This window comes from Anser anser (assembly GCF_964211835.1).
Source record: "Anser anser genome assembly, chromosome: 21".
Classification (NCBI taxonomy): domain Eukaryota; kingdom Metazoa; phylum Chordata; class Aves; order Anseriformes; family Anatidae; genus Anser; species Anser anser.
In genome coordinates, this window is record NC_139742.1 from 3,007,561 (window position 1) to 3,030,456 (window position 22,896).

Genomic DNA, 22,896 nt, shown 5'->3' on the forward strand with positions numbered 1-22,896 from the left:
CGCTGCTCGCGGAGCTGGCGGCCGCCCCGCTGCCAGCCGCATGAGGCCGTCCAGCGCCTTCCAGCCAGTGCAGCTCCCGGCAGGCGGGAGCGAGCATCAGCGGAGCGTGGCTTACCCGAGAAGTCGTGAAGGCAGTGAGGGGGAAATCTGCTGGGTAGGACCACCGAGCTTGGAGCCCAGGTGCGTTGCGGTGCTCTTACTGCCCTGTCCGGCCCCCGTGCAGAGCAGCATGGTGCGGGCTCGTGGTGGAGGCCCGGTGCCCTCTGATCTGTACAGCCTCTGTGCTTTGTACGAGCACCAGGTGGTGGAGCACAGCCAGGGGCCCCCCAGGATGGCTCCCCGGTGCTGGGGAGGAAGGTGCGGAGAGGGCAGGTTGCTCCCGAGCGCTGCTTACCTCTCCTCTCTGAACCTGGGCATAAAAAAAACGGAGGGTGGTCCTGGGCAGGGCTGGGTGCAAGGGGACGCCTGGCTCCCCCCTGGCACCATCCCCAGCGCTCTGCCGGAGGGCTTGTGCAGCCAGACCGTGCTGCTGCTGGGGAGGGAGGACCCAGGTGTCCCCAGGACGCTGCCGGTGTGTCTCGAGCTCCACTGGCCTTGGGCGAGCAGGGCCATGGCGGTGCTGGTGCCTGGGGGGACAGGGCAGGGAGGGAAGCTCAGCCTGAAAAATGAGATGCTTGCGTGCTCTCTTCCCACATCCCGAGCAACAAAATAAAAAACAATAATGAAAAAAAAAAGCGACCCGTGCTCTTTGAGGACACACACGTAGGGAAAAGGGGAGACGAGGTTTGCGTAACTGTTGAGATGTGGATCGCTCTTTAAATATCTGCGGGTGACTCTGCACCTCTCTGCCCACGCACCTTTGCACTGAACTAGGGGAGGGGGCGGCTAGTCCTACGTGGCATCAGTTGTCACTCGTATTACACACTTTTTAATATATATTTTTTTAAGGGTGTACATTGTGTGAGAAAGGAGGCCGGCCCCGAAATACCCCCTGAGCCTTCTTGGCAGCGTAAGGCACTTATTTAAGGCGCTGGCCTTAACTTCTCTTCTTGCTTCCTCCCCTCGGAGCGGCGTCAGGGTGCTCAGGCTCCCTCCAGGGACCGCAGCAGCTCATGACTGTGCTGCACAGGACCCCGCTCGCTGCCCTGCTCGTCCCTGCTCGAGTGTCTCAGCCCCGCGTTCCCGGGCAGCCCCCGGCCGGGCTGGCAGCAGCAGCAGCAGTCAGGGCTGGGGATTGCGCAGGGGCCGTGCTGTAGCCTTGGCAATGACCCGCAGGCCAGCGGTTCAGCGAACTCGGGCTTCTTACGCAGAAGCTGTAGGCAGGGGCCTCCCGCTCCGTTTGCTGCAGGGCGCGGAGCAGCGCTGGGGGGCCGCTAGCCCACGGGGGCACTCGGTATTTGCCTCCCGGTGGGGAGGATTTGCCTTTCCCACTTGGTCTGGGTGTTTGGCGCGGACCCTCGCTCGCTGGTTCGTCCTAGGTCATCTCCTCGCAAGGAGGGAAACCAAAGAAACGCGGTGACGGGGGGAGCCCTGCAGGCGCGAGCGGTGCTGGGCTGCTCTGGGCGTCCGCAGCGCAGGAGATCGAGCGCACCAGTGGCAGCCAGCACGAAACAGCGGCGCTCGTCCCCGCCGCTCGCAGACAGAGGGGTGTTTCTCCTGACCCGATATAATGGAGTAATTCAGCTCTGCGGAGGGCTCGCGCTCCTCTCCCCTCCCCTATGGCAGCTCTGGCCTCGTTCAGCCCAGAGGAGCGGGTCCTGTGCCTGGACCCGCACGGGGCTGTTCTCCTCGGCCACCCTGTGTCTCTGAGCGCGCGCACAGCTTGCCCTGCGTGCGCAAAGGCAGTGTTTTCCTTTTTCCTTTTAATCCTCCTTGTACCTGAGCTGAATGCGTGCAGAGAGCCTGCTGTAATTTCCAGCTGACCTTACTTTTGGCAGCTTGTTAGCTAGCTAGCAGGCGCTGCGGGGAATTCCTGGCTGCTACACCTGCTTCCTCTGCTGGCATATTTCTTGCACAAAGTGCTAAAAGGGGGCAGCTGCGCATCGCTTCTTCCCTGGGTGGTTCTCTGCCGGCCTGGCACGCCACCTCCCCAGGCACAGGGTGACGATCCTGTGCCAGTTGAATTAAAAATCACAATGACTGGAGTGAACAGGCACTGAAGGACCTAGGGGTCTTGGTCTGATCTCAGGAGCCGCGGTGCAAGCAGGACGGGCTGTGAGGAGCCGTAAGGACTCGCTGGTGCCAGCCCCTGCCCACGCAGGGGTTGTGGAGCAGTAACGGCACCTTCAGCCCAGGAAAACCACGTGGAAGGAGCCGCAGTTGCCGTGGGTCGCAGCAGCTTTCTCAGCACTTCCCAGTTTCTTGCCTCAATAGATCGCTGTTAATCCTCAGAAATTTCTGCAGCGTTGCCGTGCTGCCAGATCCTACTAATTCTTTGAAAATGTCACTGAAAGCTGCTGATACAGAGATCCGTGAGCAGCGGAGCCTTTCCTGCAGCCTCACTGCTGGGCACTCCGGTGTGCCTTCTTCCTGTGTGTGCGCCTCCTGCCTTACAGAAAGGTCGGCCTGGGCAGCGCCAGCCACGTGGGAGCACCGCAGGTTGTTCCCGCTGTGTGTTTGCATGCACGCAGACCTGGCGTGAGCACGTTGCTGCTTCAAATGGGAGCCTGGAACTGCTCACACCATCTCTGCCCACCGAGGGGCTGAGCCGAACGCCGGGCCCTTCCCCGGCAGGTCTGGCTGCGCTGGCTGCCAGGGCTGTTCCCCCCGAGGGACTGCTGCGGGGCCGCTGCCAGCGAATGGGCGCGTTCACCCTCGTTTGTTGAGGTTTGTAATCCCGTGTATTAGCTTAATCCGCCAGAGACCGAGTTGGAGTCCTCGTGCTAATGCTGCGCCGGCCCAGCGTTGCCTGGAGTGCCCTGGCGCAGGCGGGATTAGCGCTTCCCGGCTGACGCCTCCGATGCAGCCTCTGAGAGCAAGAGGAGCCCTGGTCTCGTGCGCGCCTCGTTCGCAGCGTGCTGGGCCGCGAGCAGGGCAGGGGCGTGGGGGGTGCCGGCGGGCAGGGCTGCAGGGCTCCGCGTCCTGCCGCGCAGCGCGGGGCTGCCTTCTGCTCCTCGCGCAAATATCAGGCGCTGACCTGCGCCTTTCCCGGCCTCCACCTGGACGCCGACCCCGTCAGCTTCAGGAGGGATCCCGAGCTGTGCATTTTCAGTGCTGCCGCCAGCTGAACTCTCCTTGCCCGGGGGCGTCGGGGGGCTGGCCGCGGGCAGCAGGGGCTCGCATCACCACGAGCAGGGGAATGGGGGGCACCGGGTACCAGTCTGTGCCGCGTGGCTTGGCCAGCACCGTTAATGCATCGCTCAGTAAGTAGCCAGAGAGGAATTGCCATATGGCCAGGCCTGCTGCTCCTCTGTTAGAAGAACCAAGAAATACGCGCGGGCCAAAAGCTCGGCTTGTTGCTGCTCTGGAGCAGCGGTGGCTGCTGGCCTCCGGTGCCAGCCGGGAGCTGGTGGTCGGGGCAGGAGCTGGCTCCTGCACCCAGGATGGAGGACATCTACCTCCTGGTCACGGCTGCAGAGCAGGCAGCACCCTCCTCCCTGGGGAGCAGAGGGAGCGATGCACCGAGTATTCCTGCTTTTAGCCCTTGTCGAGCTGTGGACAAAGCCTGGCGAGGCGGGGCAAGGTGTGTTGTACCCTGCGCTGCCGCTCCAGCTGTCTGGCCCCGCAGGCTCCCGCGTGCTCAGACGTCTGGGCTGTCCCTCCCGGTGCATCGGAGCGTGAGATTTCAGTGGGGTGAGTAACAAGGCTCGACTGAGGCTGTGTGTGTCTGTGTGTGTGTCGGTGGCCGAGGCATCTCCCTGCCCTCTGCTGGCTTCTCTCCAGCTCCGTGCCCCGCTGGCAGCAGCCCGGCGGCGCTGGCTTTGTCCCGGTGGCGGTCAGCCTGCTCGGAAGCAGGCAGGCCGCTGCCGAGGTGCAGGAGGTGCTTTGCTGCGAGGCGCGGAGCTCCTTGGTCCTGCGGGGAACTTGGATGGAATTGCTGGGGCTGGGGGAGCAAAGCTGGGAGGAGGCGTTTGGCCGATGTCTCTGTGGCAGCGCTGGTTTGAACTCATGGCCCAGGCAGGTCTGGCTCCACCTGTAGGGTAAGAGCAGCTTGCCCGCATGGGCTGCCAGTGGAAAAGCTGCAGAAAAACCCATGGAGAGCCGGCTTCCTCATTCCTGAGCCCCAGCCCTGGCTGCTGCTGCTTTTCCCTGCATGGCATGGGGCACAGCGCTGCCCTCGCCCGCATCGCTGCCAGCACCGGGCGCACCTGAGTTGTGGCAGGGGGACCTTGGCTCGGATCACTTGTTCAGCAGTGTAAATACCGGCGTGCTGCGGTTTCTCCCCCTCCCACGGTTACAATAGCGTCCTGCTTTCTCAGCGGCCGTGCCTTGAGCAGGATGGAGGCAGCGTGCTGGCTTACAGGGGGCACGGGCAAACCTTCATGTGTCACTCCAGAGCTGTCTGCGGGTGCGTCCGGCTCCGGGGCTGGCTCAGGAGTACGCTCGACTCGAGCTTTGCATGGGAGTGCTGCGTGGCCCTGGGGAGAGCCTGTTAACCTCTGTCCCTCCACGGCACATCGGGGAGCCGAGCTGCACCCCAGTCACCTCCTGGGCACCAGGGAGAGGGCTCGCTGTGGATGGAGGAGATTCCTTTCTGCACACGATGGACCAAGCCCTTCCTCATCTCCTCCTGACAAGCGAACGGCCCATGTCCAAACGTGGAAGGGGACCGGCAGGGCCGTGAAAGGGAGAGTCCTGAGGCCAGACAAATCCCCGCTGGCAGCAGAAGCAAGGAGGGAAATCTCCAAGGTCATTCTGTGCTCTCCATGCCGTTAGCGTGTCCCTGCTGCTCCAGGTTTGTTGTTTTCCCAGCTGTGGCAGCCTGTCGGGGCAGCAGCTCCTTTCTCTCCAGGAATTTTTAGGGAGGATGTTTCCAGCGTGGGAGCAGCCCAGCCCCCTGGCTCAGCTCCTATCGGAGGAAAGGTACGGCCCCGTGTCGGAGCCCTGCTAATCCGGCTGCCTCCACTGCCTAGTGACTTTCTCAAGGTATTTTTAGCTGTACGTAAACTTCAGGAAAAGCTTCTGCGTCTGAACACACAGCGGCCTTTGTTTGGGCTTCGGGGAACATCGAGGTAATGGCTGCGGTGGCCTGCACGGCCCTTTCCCCTCGCTTTGTGCATTTAAAAGCTGCCTGGGAGCCCTTGGGCGTGCTGTGCGCTGCCAGGGCCGCCCCGGTCTCTCGCTGGAGCGTGTCCTTAGCGCAGCTCCTGCTCCCGAGGCAGCCCTCTGCCTTCCCAAAGGGCTGGGGCAGTGTTTGCGTGCCGGGGCGGCCACCAGAGGAAACCTTTGGACCTCTGTCAGCTGCCAGCAGCGGTCTCTGTCGCGAAGCCAGCCTGGGTGTCCCGCTGCCGCTGTGGGGCCGTGGTGCACGAGGACAGCCTGGCCGTGCTGCCTCCAACCCGTGCCAGAGGGAGGGCAAGCGCTGCGTGTCCCTCGCAGGGTGCCAGGGTGGCTTTCGGTGCTGATTTCCGGGTGAGAGGAGCCGGGGTGGCTGGGGCAAGGGCAGCTGCAGATTGTCCCCTTTGTAACAAACCGTGCCGGCGTTTGGGAATGGGAGCTCAGCCTGTGGGGCAGAGCTGCCGGCTGGAGAGTTCAGGGGTGGTTGTCACCTCCCTGTCCCAGTACAGGGGGGACCGCGCACCGGGCTCGCCAGCTTCCCCTCTGCCAAAGCCACCCGACACGTGGCAAAATCCCCAAATGGCTTGGTGATCCCAGGCGAGGCAGGCGCGGAGCTACCTCTGTGCCCGTGCCGGGGGGATCCCTGCCAGCAGAGATGAGCGGGAGCCCTGGGAGCAGCTCGGCGTGGGGCTGCTGCCAAATGTCTGCCCCTGTCCTGCTGGACCCGGGCTTCCCAGCAGCCCTGCCGCTCCGCCAGGCTCCCGAACACACCTGTGCTTTTGTGGGAGCCTCCCATTTGGCCAGGATCTTCTGTTTTTCTTCTACTTTTATTAGCCCTTGTCCCAGGAACGGCTCTGGCACTGAGGTGTTGTGCTCGTCCCGCTGTGCAGGCTCCTGGATGCTGCTGCGTGCACCCGGGCTGGTGCTCACAGCCCGCCTGCTCCAGCAGCCCCCGCCCTGGCACCACGGGCAAGAAACTCGGGTGTCTGGGGGGGAGCTGGGGCTCTGCGAGCACCCAGCCCTTGTTACCTGGGCACGGCGGGCCTCAGGGCTGGCACAGAGCTGCTCCGTGCTGCTGGGGTGGCGGGGGAAGGAGGGTGTGCGATGGGAAGGCTCAGGCCTGAAAACCAGGGCTGCTGCTAATTGCCTGCAGCGTCTCTCCGCTTAATGGAGCTGAGGGCAGGGCTCGTGGCGTTCCCCTGGCTCGTTGTGGCTCTCAGTTAACGCTGGTGCTTGGGCTTGGTGTGCGCTGTTGGGTGCTCTGCGCTGAGCTCCGCTGGAGGCTGGGGAATGGCATCGGTGCCACCAAGTCAGCTGCTGGCGGCTCCCAGAGCCCAGCCGCATCCTCTGCGAGCGGCATGGGCCTGTCCCTGCCTGGTGCTGCACGGGGTGGGCTTCATCTCTCGCCCCGTGCAATTTTAAGGACCCCTGGTTTTCCACTAGGGGTTGGAAACTGAGGGCATGAAGCGCTGGCAGCTTCACTTCCAGCCCGGCTTTGTTTGGTGGACGTGGGCTGGGCAGGAGCTGGGCCTGCGGAGAGCGAGGGCCCGGCTGTGAGGCCGCAGCGTTGTATGGAGCCCCAGAAACTCTTGGAGCAGTGACCAAGCACCGGGTTGGTTAGCAAGGCTTTGCCCTGTAACCAGAAAAGACACCCGTCTCCCAGACTGCTGCCTTTCACCCAGCGAGACTTTCCCGAGAAGGGAACAGAAGCCTGGGGTGGCCGGAGGCTGGCAGCGCGGGCTTTGCCTTGCTTTATGCCTCCACCTTGTGACAAGCCGGCACGTTGCATTTCAGCCTACGTAGCCTGGTTCTGTCTGGGGGACGGGGAGGGCGATCACCGGGGGGGTGTTTTGGTGGGGTGCTGGGAGTGAGCAGACCGTCCCCTTCCATCCCGCACGGACATCTCTCGCTTCTCCTTGGCTCCCTCTGCAGCGGCCCCAGCCCAGACGTGTTGGGGCTGTGCCGGAGGCGGGCTGCCAGCAGCGAGGGCAGCGCTGCCTGACGTGAGAAGGGGACGGGGCCGAACACCGCCTTGTCTGCCTGGAACCACGCTGCAAATGGGGGCAGTTCCCCCCAGATTCTCCCCCCGCCTTCCCCGGCCCTGTGATCCGCTCAGTCCCCTGGCGCTGGGACCGTTCCTGTCAGCTCTGCGGAGCCAGCACTGCGGACAGGCAAGCTGCCTCCTTGCACCAACCCAGCAGCTAGCCAAATCCCGAGCCTCGGCACCTCCAGCAGCGATCCTACAAAGCGGAACAAATGCAGCGTGAGTTACTCGGTGTCCAGGTCCGCTGTTAGCACAGCCAAGCTGGAAACAAACCCTCCCATGTTTACACATGTTCAGCAAACGTGGAAGGCCCTCTGCGTCTCGGGGCTCGTCTGACGGCAGGCGGCCTGCGGAGCTGCCCGATGCTGCCGGGTCGCGCTGTGGGCCTGGTTTGGGGTCGCCGCTGCCCTGGGAGGGGTGTGGGACCCGGCTGGGCGCTGGGGAGGGCGGGTTGGGGGATCCTGGGGCTGTAGCTGTGGTTTTAGCCGTGTCTTGGCTCCGCTCTGTGCCCTCGAGGCTGCTGTTGGGGAGTGAGATCGCTGAAGAAAACCAGCGCCGAGGTTTGAGCTTCCAGCGCTGGGCTGCAGCCAGGGGCCGGGAGCCCGCAGCCTGCCCCGAAGTGCTCGGTGCCGTGGGGGGGAATTCACGGCCTCGGTTTGCTCGCAGGCTCCTCTCCCCGCTCAGCCTGTGCGGCCTCTTGCTGCCGGTGCGTGGCTCTGCACGGAGAGCAGGGATCTCCTCTGGAGGAGGGGCCCAAAGCTGGGATTAGGGGTGAATTCTCCATCAGGCTTGGCCAGGGGCATCGCTGCTGGTGGCACAGGGACCAGGAGCCACCCACGTCACAGCTGAGGCACAGAGCGTGGCATAGCCTCTGCAGGAGCTCACCCGCACCGCGGCACGGCTCTGCCCAAGGGAAGGACTCGGGGACGTTGTGGAAGCTTCTCCTTGGCCGCTGTCATCCAGGCAGACGGGCTGAGGTGCTGCAGGTCCCATCTTGGGACCAGGCTCTGCAGGGGCGAATTTAGGCCTGGGAGTTGGGCCTCTGGTTCCAGCTCGGTGCCCACCAGCCCAGTGCCGGGGCTTCCTCACCTTCCCGGCCGGCTGCAGCCTGCCGGAGGGACATAAACACGCAGCATCCCCTCTTGGTGCCCTGTGTCGGCGGGCCGGGGTGAACTACCCCGGGAAGCGTTCTCTGGCACCGGCATCCCTTCAGCTGTGCCCCAGGTGACTTTATTTCCAGAGTATCTTAACCTAGAACTCGTTGGGCACGGGGATGTCTCCTGACCCCATGAGAGGTGGGCAGCAGTGGATGTGAAACTCATTGGGCCTGGAGGATGAGCATGGTGGTGTCTGGTGGGGTGAAGGCAGCTGAACGAGTTGCGTGGCCTTCCCCCGGCAGTGGCCTCTCTCACCAGAAGCTCGTGCTCCAAAAATGCCGTTCCAAGGCACCTGTCCCTCACCTCTTCCTCTTGTTTCCCACAGGAGTCCTTTCAGCTGGGGAGCACAACTTTTCCTTCCAGTTCCTGCTGCCAGGTACGATGCAGACGACCAGCTGAAGGCCCTGCCATGCGAGCCGTGGCTCTCCCCGCCTTGGGAGCTGAGCTGAGCCCTGGGCTGGCTGGTAGGGTGGGCTGGCGGCGAGGCCCAGAGGTGCTGGGGGAGTGTAAGGCTGGCCGCACACAGCGGAGGAGCTTAGGCAAGCAAACGCCTCCTGCCTGGTGCAAAACCAGGCCTGCGCTGTCGCTGACAGCTCTGAACATCTCTGCGGGCTCTCAGGTGGGCTCCTGGCCGTCCGTCCTGCCTGCAGCACGCTCTGCTGTGGTGTGGCGGTGCCTCCTGCAAGGAGGTCGCAGCACAGTCACTGGGTGACCCGAGTGTTCAGCCCCAAGCCTTTTTTGGGAATTCTGCGCTGAGATACTTGCAGGACTCTTGAGGTGAAGAGGAAAGTTTTTTCATGTTTGGACATACTTGGCTTGACTCAGTCTCACAGTGCCTTTTCTTTCTCTCTCTCTTGACTCCAGCCTCTGCTCCTACATCATTTGAAGGCCCTTTTGGCAAGGTCCTCCATCAGGTTAAAGCTGTGATAGACACGCCTCGCTTCTCCAAGGACTACAAGTGCAACAAGATCTTCTATGTCCTCTGCCCTCTCAACTTGAATGACATCCCTGATATTGAGGTAAGAACAAGGCTTCAGTGCTTGTCCCTGTCATGTGTGAGAGGTGGGAATAACTGCGTGGTTGGACACCTCTCTGACTGCACGTCCTGCTGTGCGAGAGCACGATGGGGACTCCTGCTTCTGATCTGTCCTGTCTTGCTTTCTGTCCCTGCTCTCTGTGATTTATGGCTCCTCCACACATTACACACATTACTTTGGATGGTGTAGGTGAATTTTCAGTGTCCTGAGAGAGGTGTCTGCTAATAGTCCCAGGTACTTGTAGGGACCTGCGTTTAGGGAACTTTTTCCGAAGGGAAGAGACGCTAATAGGACAGCAAAACTGGGGGGATGGAGGAGTGAGACCTGTTGTCTGTGGCGGTGCTGTGTGAGTGGTTCTTTGTGGCCTCTTAGACCGGTATTTCTGCTTGCTTGTTTTGAACCGGAGTGTTTTCCTGGAGGTGCTCTGACTCCCTTGGGTCAACATCTCTGTCTCTCTCTTGTTCTGCAGCAGCCCAACACGATGTCAGTCACCAAGAAGTTCAGCTACAAGCTTGTGAAAAGTGGCAACGTTATCCTGACCGCCACCTCAGATCTGAAAGGGTACGTCGTGGGGCAGGTGATCCAGCTCCGCACAGCCATAGAGAACAAATCGGGCCGGGACACCGGGGCTGTGGTAGCCAGCCTGCTCCAGGTAAGCATCCAAAAGGACGATCCCTCAGCTGGGCTGTACTCCACCTCCTTGAGGCCGACGTGAATCTGGTGCAGTTCTCACCACAGTGCACATCTCTTTGCACGTTGCTGAGAGGTGGCAGTGAGGAGTGCAGACCTCTGGTTAACTTTGTTTCTCTCCCTTTTCCTGGGGAAGGAGGTGGTAGAACATGTCGTGCTTATACCAACTCAGCCCGTCGTGTAACGATGGGTTATCCTGCCCTGTAACGTGCACGTTAGGTTTGTACTGCTGCTTATTTGACAAAGCAGTTGGGTGGTTTTGTGTCCTGCCTTGCACTTGTGGGAGACAGAAGAACATCTGCAGTCTTCCTGTTAGCTCTTTTTAATTCTGTCTGCGCAGAAAGTGGCTTACAAATCCAAGCGCTGGATTTACGACCTGAGGACCATCGCGGAGGTGGAAGGCTCAGGAGTGAAGGCCTGGAAACACGCGGAATGGAAGGAGCAGATCCTCGTCCCGGCACTGCCCCAGTCCATTTTGCAGGGCTGTAGCCTCATACACATCGACTACTACATCCAGGTGAGTACCTTGATGCTTGATCACTTGAGCTCAGCAGATGTGTGGAGCGGGGGGCCCTTGCATCAGGTGAGGCTGGCTGTGCCCTGCGCAATGTACAACAGAGGATGCCACTGTTTTTCCTTCTTTTCCAGGTTTCCCTCAAGTCACCAGAGGTTTCAGTCACCCTTCCCATCTATATTGGTAACATCGCGGTGAACAGGGTCCCCCTGAGCCCCTCCCGATCTGTGCAGCACCTACCATCTGCAGTGGTACCCAGTGCCCCCCCGGAGGAGGAGGAGGCTGCCAGCGGCTATCACCCGATGGACAATGTCTTGATCCCCACCAAAAGCCATTCCCAGCAGCAGCCGTTCAGCTACGCCCCAGGACTGAGCTTCCAGGAAGCGGACTCTGAGCAGACGGGCTCCCCAAACCACCCCACGCTCTGCCTCTCGACGGGAGCCACCGTCCCTTACTACGCCGAGGGAAACGTGGTGCCCGTGCCCACTGCCAGCTCTCTCATTTTGCCTCCGGAGTACAGCACGTGGGGCTACCCGTACGGTGAGCGTCCTGCTCCTGGGGCCTGAACAGGCTGGCGGTGCCACAGCAAATGTCTGCTATGACGAGAGTCTCTTTGCTAGCTGAAAAGGTTGGAGTATGGGGATGTCAGCCCACCGGGGGCTGGACTCAGAGGGGATCGTGAGATCTCCCTGCCTGCCTTCTCCAGAGGCGTCCCCTCCCGTGGCTGTGACAGCCTGCTGTCCGTTCCCACGTCTACGCTCGTGCTGCCCTAGGCTCATCGTGAGAGGATCTCCCTGTTCTGAAATGAGCTTTCAGCCTCCCACAGATATAAAAACTTCTTGGCTTGTGGCGAGGCTGGCGGGAGCAGAGCCAGGAAAGTGATGTAACTGAAATCTTATGTCTGCCTTGGAGTGGGCCTGCATCTGGTCTGGAGACAGAAGCTGTGGGGGCGGGCGCCGAGAGACTGTCCAGGACAGAAAAGCTTGGGGAAATCCCAGCACGCTGCATTCCTCGAGCGGTGCTTGTCTGGGGTGGCAGAGAACAGCGCTGTGGCATGGTCCTAGCCGAATAAACCAGTCTGTTAGCGCTGGGCTGACAAGAGGCACTCGGATGTGTCGCTCGTGGGGCAGGCTTTAGGGTGCTGGAGAGATTGCCTGCATGCATGTGTTAGCAGCTTGCTTTGCTAACACTGAGTTACACAGAATGGGGTGCAGGGAGCCTCCCAAACACCCACTATAACCACTCTTGTTCTGTCTTTCCCCCGCAGAGGCGCCTCCGTCCTACGAGCAGAGCTGCAGCAGTGCCAACTCCAGCATCAGCAACGGCAACTAGCCTCCCCTGCTTCGCGTCCCGTTGGCGCGATGGTTCACCTGCCTACTGCAAAGTCTGGTACAGCACAAGGCGTCTTTTTATCTCTGTGGCTGCTTGGCAGGGTAAATGGCACATCCCAGCCTGGGCTTTTTGAGTCACTTTCTTGGGAGGGGAAAAAAAAACAAAGGGCAGCCAGAGCAGCCCGCGCTTGTGTGCGCGTTTGTGTAGGAGAGGTCTGAACCGTCTCCTGCTGCATCAGGTGCTGGAGAATTGGTTTTGCCCCAGGGATGCCCTCTGCAGCAGCCTGTGTTTAAAGTACTGTAGTCAACACTAACTGCTTTACTATCAAAGCACCTGCGATGCCTTATCTGAAATGCTCCTGACTTGGCACGTCTCCGCTGTAGGTTGAAGGCTGGGCTGTGTGAACTTTCTTTTGAGGGCCATGTGCTCTCCGGAAACGCTTCAGACAGCCCTCCCTCCCTGTCCTCGGGGGTCTCAAGCGTAGCTGAAACAGGTTTCTTGGAGTAAGCAGGTTTGGAAGGCCAGGGACTCTTACAGAGCCAGAAGCACAAGCCCTTGCTGTACCGGTGTGGTGGGGTGAGGGACTGGCAGCCTTTGGTCCCCTGGCAGTGGGCTGGACCGCTGCCTGCTTGCGGTGAGTGGAGAACAGGCCCTGGCAGCGGGGAGCCTTTTCAGCAAGGATAATTTTTCAGAAGCCCTGCAGGAGACAGACCGTCCTTGCTTGCTGCGAGGATGACCAGTGCTAGTCAGGTCCCACGTCCCAACTCCTGCTCCTGCAGGATACCCTCTCCATCCCTGCTGCTGCTGCCTTAGGCAGGCCAGAATTACACGACAATCAAGTTACAAAAGTCTGGCTGATGCTACCTCTGCGTCTGCCCGAGGACCCCATCCGTGGAAGCCCAGTCTTCTGGGATCAGCCTCCCTCAAGGCTCAGCCTGCAGCCTCTCTGTCCATGGTGCCCCACCAGTGCGCGTGGCCTGGGGACGGCGCTCTCCGCGAGCTGGTACTGGTTTGCTGCTCACCTCCTGAGCCACCTCGAGCCACAGCAGGATGCAGAAACGAGTGAGTGGGAACACCGACTGCTACGCTTCATTTGCAGCCTCTGCTGGACCTGGCAGGTCGGGGGAAGAAGCTGGTGTACTGAAAACAACATTTTTTCTTTTGTGCTTTTATTTTTTTCCCTTATTGTCTAGCTTTTTAGTATTGACTGCCCGAGCTGAGGAAACCACAAACCAGACACTCAGCTCAGAGCTGTAGGCACCCAGCCAAGGCTGAAATTGCAGACTGCACCTTTGGCACCTCTGAGAATTGGTCCCAACGCTTCCTCGTGCTGGGCAGGCAATATGTAACAAACCTGTTGTGAGCGCCACAGCCTCTGCCTCCTCACAGCCCTGGCAGGCAGCTGGGGACAAGCCCCGCTTTGCACTCTTCCTTTGCAAATGCTTTTTATTTTGTTTTATTTTATTTTAAAAGTGTTGAACTGCTTTAAGGATGGTGCAGAGAAGGTGCCGTTCTGAGCAGTGCTGGCACAACATGCACCAATGTTGAAAGAATGATTGTCATTGTCCCTAAATATATATATATATATGAGATAAAGTTTTGTTTTTAATGATTGAATTCATAAATACAAATTTTAATGCTGTATTTAATAAATTATTCGAAGAGAACTGCTGTGCTCTTTCATCCATTTCTGACGCTTACCCATATGCCTGTTCATGCCAAATCCAGGAATGCACCTTGCTGATTTCTTACAAAACGAAGCAAGCTTTTTGCTCTCACCGGGAAGATGGTGACTTCTGCCAAGGCAGCTCTGGGAAAACAGCCTGGGCGCTGTGCTGTGCTCCCAGCTCCAGCGGGCAGAGGGGGTTTGGCTCCGCATGGGCTCAGCTCTGGAGAGAGCCCCTACTGCCCCGCAGCAGCGTGCGGTTCCCCGGCACCGTGCCCTGAAGCCGTGGCTGGCCCCCCAGGTCTTACTCAGCGCTCTGCAGAGTTCAGGTCAAAAAGGAGGAGGTGGAGTGCTGGGGAGGAAGGGGAGAGGGGACTCCTCCTTCAGGAGGATGGAGGTGGAACAGCCAAGGTCAGGCTGCTAGGGCTGGACACCGCCAGCCTGTGCCCTCTCCTGAACAGTCACTAGGAAGAAACTTACTCAAAATGGAAAGGAAGGCTCCCCCACACCCACGGAGTTTGGTGATACCATGTCTGAAGCATGTAGGTGTTGTCTGGATGTTGTCCCTGCCAGCAGCCTGAGGCATGACCTGTCTCATACACAAGGCTCCCTGTTCGGCCTCTACCCAACCTGGGCTTCTGCCCAGCTTTCATTGTTTAGGACTCTCCCCTTTGCCTGGTGTCTGTGCCTGGCATGAGAAATGTTCTTGAAGGGCAGGGCCTCGAGCTTGGCTGCCAAGCTTGCTCACCTGACTTACATTTGCTAGCAGCTGGCTGGTCCTTCAGCACCTCGTGCTTTCCGTGGTGGCCCCTTTGCAAAGCAAGGAGCAGGCGGCACGCTGCCCTGGGGAGGGGTGCCTGCGGGTTTGGAGGGCACAGGATGGAGTTGGGCAAGGCCCTGGGGGCTGCTGCTGCTTTTGGGTGCTAGGGCTGGGCACGCGCAGCTCCTGCAGGGAGAAGCCTCCCTGAGCCCTGTGAGCTGGCTCTGGCCAGGCTGCAGGAGGGTGGCACCCTAGGGTGGCACCCTGACTTTGTGAGAGCCGTGCTCTTGTGCAAATGCACAGAAATTACTGGCAAAGCGCTGTGGTTTCCAACATTCCCATCCCAGCCCTGCGGCAGGGGTTGAAGCTTGATGCAAAGAGCCTTGTTTGTGTTTCACGGACAATGGTCTGGGACTGCAGGAGGAAGAATCCTCCTCTTCCTAAAGCTACCCACGGTTGTGACCGAGTGCTGTGGCAGCAGGGTCCTCAGGGTCTGTGAGTACTTTGAGCAGTACTTTTAGGGGCAGAAAAGCAATCGCTGGGTGTATGTGCCCCTCTGGAAGGGGTGAGCGCTCCGTCCCTCCTGTCCTCTGCCTCGCTGCTGCCCCTTCTCTGCAGCCTCTCTGGTTTCAACCTCTTCAAGTCGCAGGGAGCTCCTGGAGGCCCCTCATTCCTGACTCCTTTCTTTCTGAAGAGGAGTTGGGAATTTCTTTTTTCTACAAGAAAGACCAGAAAAGCCTGGCTTCCGAACCCAGCTCTGGGTAGAAAACGTTAGTACGTAGGAATTCATTTAAATTCCTGGCTCAATTTTTTTAAGCAATTGTTTGTTCGTTTTGTTTGAAATGGGGAGGGGAAGTGGTGGGGTGTGAGCAAAGCTTGTGAGATAATTGTTTCCAAACTCAGCATTCAATGGAAAATACCAAAAATATCTTCACTCCTTTCTAATGCCGCCGCTTTTTCGTCCTGCATGTCTTTGTCCTCGTCCCGCTCTCCGCATGTGCAGCCTCCATAGTTTTGGCTTTCTCAGCGCTGTTTGTGTCCCACCCGGCTCCGCTTTGGCACCTGCCGCTTCCCCGCCTGTGCGCGATGGGGCCGGGGGGAGGCCGCTGCCTCTGCCCCGCTCTCATCCGTCTTCATCAAGCTGTCCGCTGGCTCCGGGCGCGCTTCCCCCACCACGCTGCTGCCCTGCTGCCTCCCTTTGTCTGCAGCCTCTCGGCCGGCTCCTGCCCTGCCGGGGCCGTGTTTCAGGGGACGCACCGGGGCGCTGAGCTGAGCTAACGGGGCGCGCGGCGGCGGGAGGGCCACAAGGGCTTTGCCTCGACACCTTCTCCGGTTCTTTTCGGTGGACGTTGGGTTCTTTTTCAGCTTTCCACTGAACTTTCGGTAGTTTTGTAAAAGTACTTTCTGCTAGTGCCCGGGGAAGGAAGTTTTCTAAGACACAAGATGAAGGGTGCTCTGGGGGCTGTTTGGTTTTTATTTCTGTATTTTAATTTATTTCCAACTGTCTGCAACAGGACCACGTCCCATCCCTCCTCCCCGGGAGGGACTGCTGGGGTCGAACGCCCAACACGTGCGCCCTTCCTCGTCCCGCCGCGCGTGGCTGTAATTCCTGTCGGGGTTCTCCTTACAGGCCTCGGGCTTTTATACGGCAACGTTTCTGACTGCTCTGTACAACCGAACGCTTCTGCGCGATTTATTACACGGTTTTAAATACAAACGAAGAGTTTTACATGTTTACCAGGGTGTCGGGGGAGTGTTTGTGTCCGGGGGTTTTTAACCACCAAATGTAAAGGGCAGAAAACGTAAATAAAGTTCTGCTTTTGTAAGGCCACGTCTGCCGTTGCTCGGGGGGGGGAACTTGGGCCGGGCCTTTCGGGGGCCCCCGCTCGCACCTCAGGGGCTCGGGGCCTCCTCCCCAGCCCCGGGCAAGGCCCGGCCGGTGGAAGACGCTCCCCCCCCGGCCCCAGGAGGCCCGGCCGGGCTCCGAGCGGGGCCCAGCGGCCTGTGGGGGCTCGGCCTCCCCGGGACGGTGCCGGCTCCCCCCGGGGCCGGGCTCCCCCCGCCGCGCCCCTCGTTGTAAGCGCGGCGCGGCCGGGCGGGGGCAGCAGCGGCCGGCACCGGGCAGCGCTCGGAGGCCGGGCTGGGCCCCGGGGCTGGGCCCCGGCCCCTCCGCCCGCAGGGCCCCGGCGTGCCTCAGGCAGCGGCTGCGAGCGCCCTGGCGTGGGGGGGGCCGGCCTGAGGGGACGTGGCCGTGAGGGGAGGTGGCCACGAGGGGACACGGCCACCCCCGCCGTGGGTGCTCAGGGCCGAAAGGCCGCGGGCATGGGACGAGGTGCCCGAGGGGCCGCTCCCCGGGGGCGACGCGGTGGCATAACGCTGCTGTCTGGCCCCGGGCAGCCCCGGTGGCACTGCTGGGCACCCAGGCTGGGAAATGCCGGTTATCCGCTAAACGAGGCAGCGGCGGTGCCCTGCGCCCAGCTGGGCGCGGTGCCGCGGGTGACGCTCAGAGCTCCCCTGTGCTCCCCAGGGCCGAGGCGGTGGCACCGAGGGGACCCGGCACAGCGCAGCCCTGCCTCCGGGTTTGTCGCTGTGTCCCCGAGTCCCCCTCTCTGCTGAGCGCTCTGTTTCCACGCGGATCGTTATCTTAACGAGGCCAAGGGCGAGAAGTGTCCCCCCTTGCCCTGGTGGGGACCAGGATGTGTCGGGGACCCGCTGGCAGTGCTGGAGCCCCTGCTTTGGACATGGCGCCTGTGGGGCGGCCGCGTCGCTCCCCTCCTGTCTGCGCCCACCAGACAGTGCCAGCACCTGGTGGTTGAGGCCACCATCCCTGTCCCTGTTCCTGTCCCTGTCCTGTTCTATCCCCATCCCATCCCCACCTCACCCTTGTTCCTGTCCCCATCCCACCCTCGTTCCCGTCCTTGTCCCCATCCTGTCCCCATCCCACCCTGTCCCCCTCCTACCCCCATTCCTGTGTCCCCATCCTACCCTGTCCCCATCCCACCCCTGTTGCTGTCCCTGTCTCCATCCCATCCATTCCCGTCCCTGTCCCCATCCCACCCCTGTTCCTGTTCCTGTCACCATACTGTCCCCGTCCCACCCCGTCCCCATCCCACCCCCATTCCTGTCCATGTCCCCATCCTGTCCCCATTTCACCCCAATTGCTCCCCCTCCGTCCTGTCCCCCTCCACCCCACCCCCACCCCTGTTGCTGTCCCTGTCTCCATCCCACCCGTTCCTGTCCCTGTCCCCATCCTATCCCTCTCCCACCTTGTCCCCATCCCGTCCCCGTTCCTGTCCCTGTCCCCATTACCGCCCCCCTTCCCCGTCCCACCCCATTCCTGTCCCTGTCCCCACCCCGCTGCTCTCCCCGTCCCCATCCCGCCCCGAGCCGTACGGCCCCCTCCCCATGGGCGCCGCCATGTCTCCGTACGGCGCCAGCGCCGCGCTGGGGGCCGCCATGCCGCGGCGCGCACGCGCCCTGCCGGGCGGAGCGTCTCCATTGAGAAGAACGAGGGGAGAGGGGCGGAGCCGGGGCGCGAGGAGCCGCCGCGGGGGCGGGGCTACGCTCCGGGGCTCCGGCCATGGCCACAGCGGATGCCGAGGTGAGTGCGGGCGGCGGCGTCCATCTGCCCGGGCGGGGGGGGGGAGGGGGGGGGGTTGGGGGAAGGCGGCCGGGGGGGGGGGAGGGGGGGCGCAGTGGTACGGCCCGGCGCCGGCCGCCTCGTGCCGCGGGCCGGGAGGGGGCCGTGCCCCCGCCGCGCCGTGGTTCGGTCCGGCCCCTCCGGGGGGAAGAATGTGGGCGCCGCTGCCATTGTGTGCGGGGGGGGGGGGCGGCGGCCCGGGACTCTGTATAAGTAACACCCCTCCGCGGCCGGGCGGTGGTATGGGCCATGCAGGGTCCGGGGTTCCCCCCCCGACGGCGGCGGGGAGCGGCGCCGGCGCCATGCGCGGTCCGGGGCCGCCCCCCCCCCCCCCCTCACCCCCCCCCCATCCTCCGCCGGCCGGGCTCGGGGCGGCGCTGGCGCGGCGCCATCCAGGGTCCGGGGCCCGGCGGGGCCCGGCGGCGGGCGGGCCGCTGCTGGGCGCCATGCAGGGGCCGGGGCGGCGGGGCGGGGGCAGCCGCTGCCATGCAGGGTCCCGGGCCCGGCCTCGGCCGCGGCCCCCGGGCCCGAACGGCCTCGGGGATGCTCCGAGCCCCCCGCGTAACCCGGCGGTCACCGGCCCCGAGCCCCGCGCTTCGGCAGGGGGCGCGGGACCCGCGCGGGGCTGCCGGGCCCGGTGCCGGGCCGCGGGGCTGCGCGGAGCCGAGCGGTGCCGCGCGGAGCTGCGCGGTGCTGCCCGCCGGGCCTCGGCTCGCACAAAGCCCTGGGGCTGCCACACGAGGGCACGGCCACGTGTCGGGGGCACGGGCACACGCTGCTGGCACGGCCGCACACCGGCCCCGCACGGGCCGCAGCGGGCACCCCCCGGCCGCTCGGCTGCTCCTCGCCCGGCCCTGTCCCAACCAAGAACGGCCTCGGGTTGCGCCGGGGGAGGCCCAGGCTGGAAATGAGGAGACGTTTCTGCTCGGAAAGAGCGGCCAGGCGCTGGGACGGGTTGCCCAGGGAGGTGGTGGGGTCACCGTCCCTGGGGGTGTTCAGGGAAAGGTTGGATGTGGTGCCTGGGGACAGGGCTCGGTGGGGACACTGGTGGTAGGGGGTGGTTGGACCAGAAAGCCGCCAAGGTCTCTTCCAGCCCTAACGACCGCAGGACTCGGACACCGCGCTCCAAGGGCCGTGCTGCGGCTGGGGGCCCTGCCTGGACGCGGCCGTGCCGGCGGCAGCCGTTCTCTGGGAAGCGCCACAGGGCCGGTGTGCGTTTATTAAAGGAGCGAGGCTCCCCTTGTCTGAGTTTTGTCCGAGCCTTTTTTCCTTCTGCTCTCGGTTCCGTCACAACCGCGTCGCAGGGCCTGGTCCCGCTGCCTCGCTTTGGGCTCTGGCGATGGCCAGGCGCGGGTGCTGTGGTGCGGTAGAAGAACGAGCCCGCGGGTGGTCCCGTTGCTCCATGGCCTGGTGTCGCCTTCGGCTCCCTCAGCGGGCTGCGTGCAGGACGATGCACGGCCACAGCCGGGGCAGGACTGGGCCCGTAGCTCCGCGGCTCCTAATGCCCAGGTTTGTCTTAGAAACGCAGACACCCACCTTTTGTTAGGGGGCTTCTCCTAGGAGACCCGGCTGGGTCTGCTGCGTGGGGAGCGTTAGGAAGTGTTGGTCTTAGGGCCAGGCTTAATACCCACAGATGTTGCCGTGGCTTATGGGGAAGGAACGGTGACTCCTTTGGAGTTTAATTCCTCCCCTCCCCCTTACGTTGAGTTAAATCTGGGGCCAGATCTGGCTTTGCTTATACCCCTCTGAGGCCGGAGGGGAGGAAGCTGGTCGCTGTAAATCCAGCTGGGATTTAGAGCCTGCACTAGGTGCTCTGTGCAGGGGAAAGCAAGGACTGGCGTCCCACGGCTGCAGCGTGAGACGGAGCAGTAGCGAGGGGCTGTTTGACTCGGTGGCGAGGGGTGCAGAGGTGCGGTCCTGGGGGAAGATGTGAGCCTGGAGCTGGGGGCACTGGGGGGCTGGAAGGGCCCCGCTGTGTGCCTGCGGCGAGCCCCCGCGCCAGCCTGTGCGGGCAGAGCTCCGGCAGCCCGGGGGCTGAAGATAAAACCTTGCGGGACAGACCAGCTCCTGGCCAAGCCGCGGGGCTGGGGCGTGAGGGAGAAGCTCTGCGGGCACCGAGGCTCCACCTGCTCTCAGAGGAGAGCTGCAGCGGCGGTGTCTTGTGGCTGCCCCGCGGCTGAGCTGCCAGGTGGGTGGCTGAGCTGCAGTCACTGACCGCACCGCTGCGGAGACTGGTTCTGCTGCTGACTTCCTTTGGCAGGTCTCTCGTATCCCGTCTGGTTTGGTGCTTTTACATGTTTTAGACCTACGGTGAATGCAGGACTAAAATTAAAGTTTGAGGGATTGAGTTTACCTCGCTCAGCAAGTTTTATGGTAGCACAAGTTCATTGAGTTTGACGCTGCCACTCCAGTTCGTGTCAGTTCTAGTGTAAAGAGAATCATCTGACTGTGTGTTTCCCGAAACGATCATTCGGTGTGAGCTTGAAAACACAGACTTCAAGCCACGATGTTTTTCCTCAGGCTCGTGCTAACCTCAGGAAGGCTGGTGCCTGCATGCTGAGCAGGAAGCAAGGTGCGCGTGTGGCTTTGAATGAAGTGGTTCTCCTCAGAAGTTACACTGCATTTTTCATCATTTTTTTTTCCTATCTGTTCAGATCTGTAACATCTTTTTTTTTCTGGAGATGCAGCTTTGATCTTTAAAGCGAAGAGACGGCGTGCAAGCCACATAGAGGACAGATTTCCCCAGTGTTCAGCACCCTGAGCTGAGAGCAGAGCTTCGGTGAGTTCAGCACCTGGCCGCTCCCCACGTTTTGAAGGCGAGGGCTCGCCAGCCCGAGCGGTTTTGAAAATCAGGCTCGCGATGCTGCGGCTTCGCCCCGGCTTTGATCCTTGCTCTCATCCCCTTAGCCAGCTGGTGCTGGGAGCACGCTGTAGGCAGTCCTCCGCCTGTGCAATGAACTCCCTACTGGATTAAGGGGCAACATTCACTCATGTCAAAGAGCTTCCTATTCATGGGTCCCTGGCTGGAAGGAGGTTGCTGTAATAGGCCACCGAGTGCAGGAGTGATAATAGGAAAAGCCAGGACCTAATGAGCAGTGCCTTTGAGCAGCCAGCACGCAGGCGATTTCTTCGGTTTCCCGCTTTCTGTTTTGCAGGTGACGCGAAATCCAGGGCCTCTTTCAGGCCTGCCCTGCCCTTCCTCCTCTCTCATTTACTCCTGCCAGCTGGTGTCACAGGCGAGGAGAGGGCTCCGCTTTGCTTTCCCAGGGCCGCTGCCTTCAGCACGGAGTCTGTGTCCGTGAGCCGCCTCAGGAAAACTCGGTGCCCTTTAAACCCTGTCCTCTTCTCCTTCGTGAGCTGCCTGGGAGCCTCCATGCCTTGTGGCTGCTGGACGGAAGTTCTCTGCGGCCTCATTAGGGCGGTGGGGATGATGATACTATGTTGATGTGAGACCCCCCCACGGGATAAATGTGTGTGTTTCAGTTGGGTCAGCTTTAACACGGCGTGAAACATTTTAGCAGCGATTTGTGTGCGGAGAGGAGTTCCTTCCCTGCTTCAGACACTAAGCGCCTGGTAAGGGCAGGAAAGTTTGTAACTGCTTTAGAGGCTTTTACCTTAGGGTTACTTTGCTAATATGTTAAAATTGCACCCTGCCTTGGCCCCTGACAAAGTTTTACCACCCCAAATAGCTGCTAACATCGCCTTCCCTAGCGGGAGTTCTCCCAGCGGTGCTTGGGCTGTGCTGAGCTAGCTGACAGCTGACAGAGGCTGCTTGGGAAACCGTCCTTTCCTTCCATGGGCACAAACTTTAAATAACAACAGGTCGGGCAAATGCGGCTCCTGAAGTTTTAAGAAAACAACTGAAGGGCTCGTTTGAGGCTAAGCCGATGTGGCTGAGCCAACGTGACTGAAGGAAGCATCTGAAGAACAGTTTGTCAAGTCAAGGCAGAATCAAAGGCCTGGTTTGTACTTTGAAAGAGCCCTTCCAGTGTAATTATGCTGGCTGGACAGGATGATGTTTCTTTTTCTTTGCTGAAGTAGCAACACTAATAAAAGTCTTTGCTGTGGACGTAGCTCTATTAGTGTAGAGGTGATTTTAGACCAGGGTAGCTCTTTTTGCTTTCTAAAGCAGAGGCTTGGTATACGTTTGAGAAGTTTTGCAGGCTTAGTTGTCTGTCTGCAACTGCAAAGAAGTTGCTCTCCCCTCTGCCGTAGCTGTGTCAGCAGAAGGCCTCGCAGAGATGCAGTTAGCAGCAGAAGAACAAGAAGGAAAGCAGCTCTTCCATGGCGGGGCCGCTCCGAGCCACGCAGGCAGGTAGCGGGGTGGGCGCTCACCCCGCGACCGGCACCAGCACCCCGTAGCAGTGAGTGCAGCGCCCGCACCCTGGGGTTTTGCACTTCCACGTGTGCCTGAGAGCAGCCGATATCAGAACGACGAGGGGCTGAGGCTGTTGCACTGTCCCTGCTCTGAAACCCTTGTCTGGGGCCTCGCTCTGCGTGACTTGTCCTGGCGTTTTGTGATCTGGAGCTGGGGCAATGCCACCTCACGGCCTCTGCTCCAGAAGCGGGGCTGTGGGGGGGTTGGAAGCAGCCTGCGGTCCTCTTGCCTTTCCCTTGCAAAGTGCTGAAGCAGCACACTGCGGCTGTGTGTTTTGGGCCTCTGGGGCCCAGAAAAGGAGGAGGTGGCAGGGGGTTGTTCCCACAGAGGCAGAGGTTTTACAGGAGGGTGAGCAAGAGGCGCTGCCACCTCTGCTCCGCCACCCGCATTGAGAGAAGGGCTTGCAGGGACAGTTCCTGCTCCTTTCGGTGAGGCCGGATCCCCTGGGGAGGGGGGTTACG

General features: G+C 61.4%; 2 protein-coding genes across 4 annotated transcripts in view; both read left to right on the top strand.

The window, feature by feature from the left end:
- The window catches only part of ARRDC1 (arrestin domain containing 1), a 30,303-nt gene extending 16,645 nt beyond the window's left edge, over nucleotides 1-13,658 (top strand). The window contains exons 1-7 of one of the 2 annotated variants that reach the window (XM_083807719.1): nucleotides 7,071-7,480; nucleotides 8,744-8,794; nucleotides 9,283-9,437; nucleotides 9,925-10,107; nucleotides 10,486-10,662; nucleotides 10,794-11,199; nucleotides 11,927-13,658. In XM_083807719.1, coding sequence (XP_083663845.1) covers nucleotides 7,474-7,480; nucleotides 8,744-8,794; nucleotides 9,283-9,437; nucleotides 9,925-10,107; nucleotides 10,486-10,662; nucleotides 10,794-11,199; nucleotides 11,927-11,991 — 1,044 coding nt within the window. In that variant the 5' untranslated portion in view covers nucleotides 7,071-7,473 and the 3' untranslated portion in view covers nucleotides 11,992-13,658. Of the gene's footprint in view, nucleotides 1-7,070; nucleotides 7,481-8,743; nucleotides 8,795-9,282; nucleotides 9,438-9,924; nucleotides 10,108-10,485; nucleotides 10,663-10,793; nucleotides 11,200-11,926 lie in introns of those variants that run through there. The other variant, XM_083807718.1, reaches the window with a different exon arrangement.
- Nucleotides 13,659-17,945: 4,287 nt separating this feature from the next.
- EHMT1 (euchromatic histone lysine methyltransferase 1) overlaps nucleotides 17,946-22,896 on the top strand; it is a 115,841-nt gene continuing 110,890 nt past the window's right edge. For both annotated transcript variants that reach the window (XM_083806890.1, XM_083806886.1), the window contains exon 1: nucleotides 17,946-18,018. In XM_083806890.1, coding sequence (XP_083663016.1) covers nucleotides 17,998-18,018 — 21 coding nt within the window. In that variant the 5' untranslated portion in view covers nucleotides 17,946-17,997. The remainder of the gene's footprint in view (nucleotides 18,019-22,896) is intronic.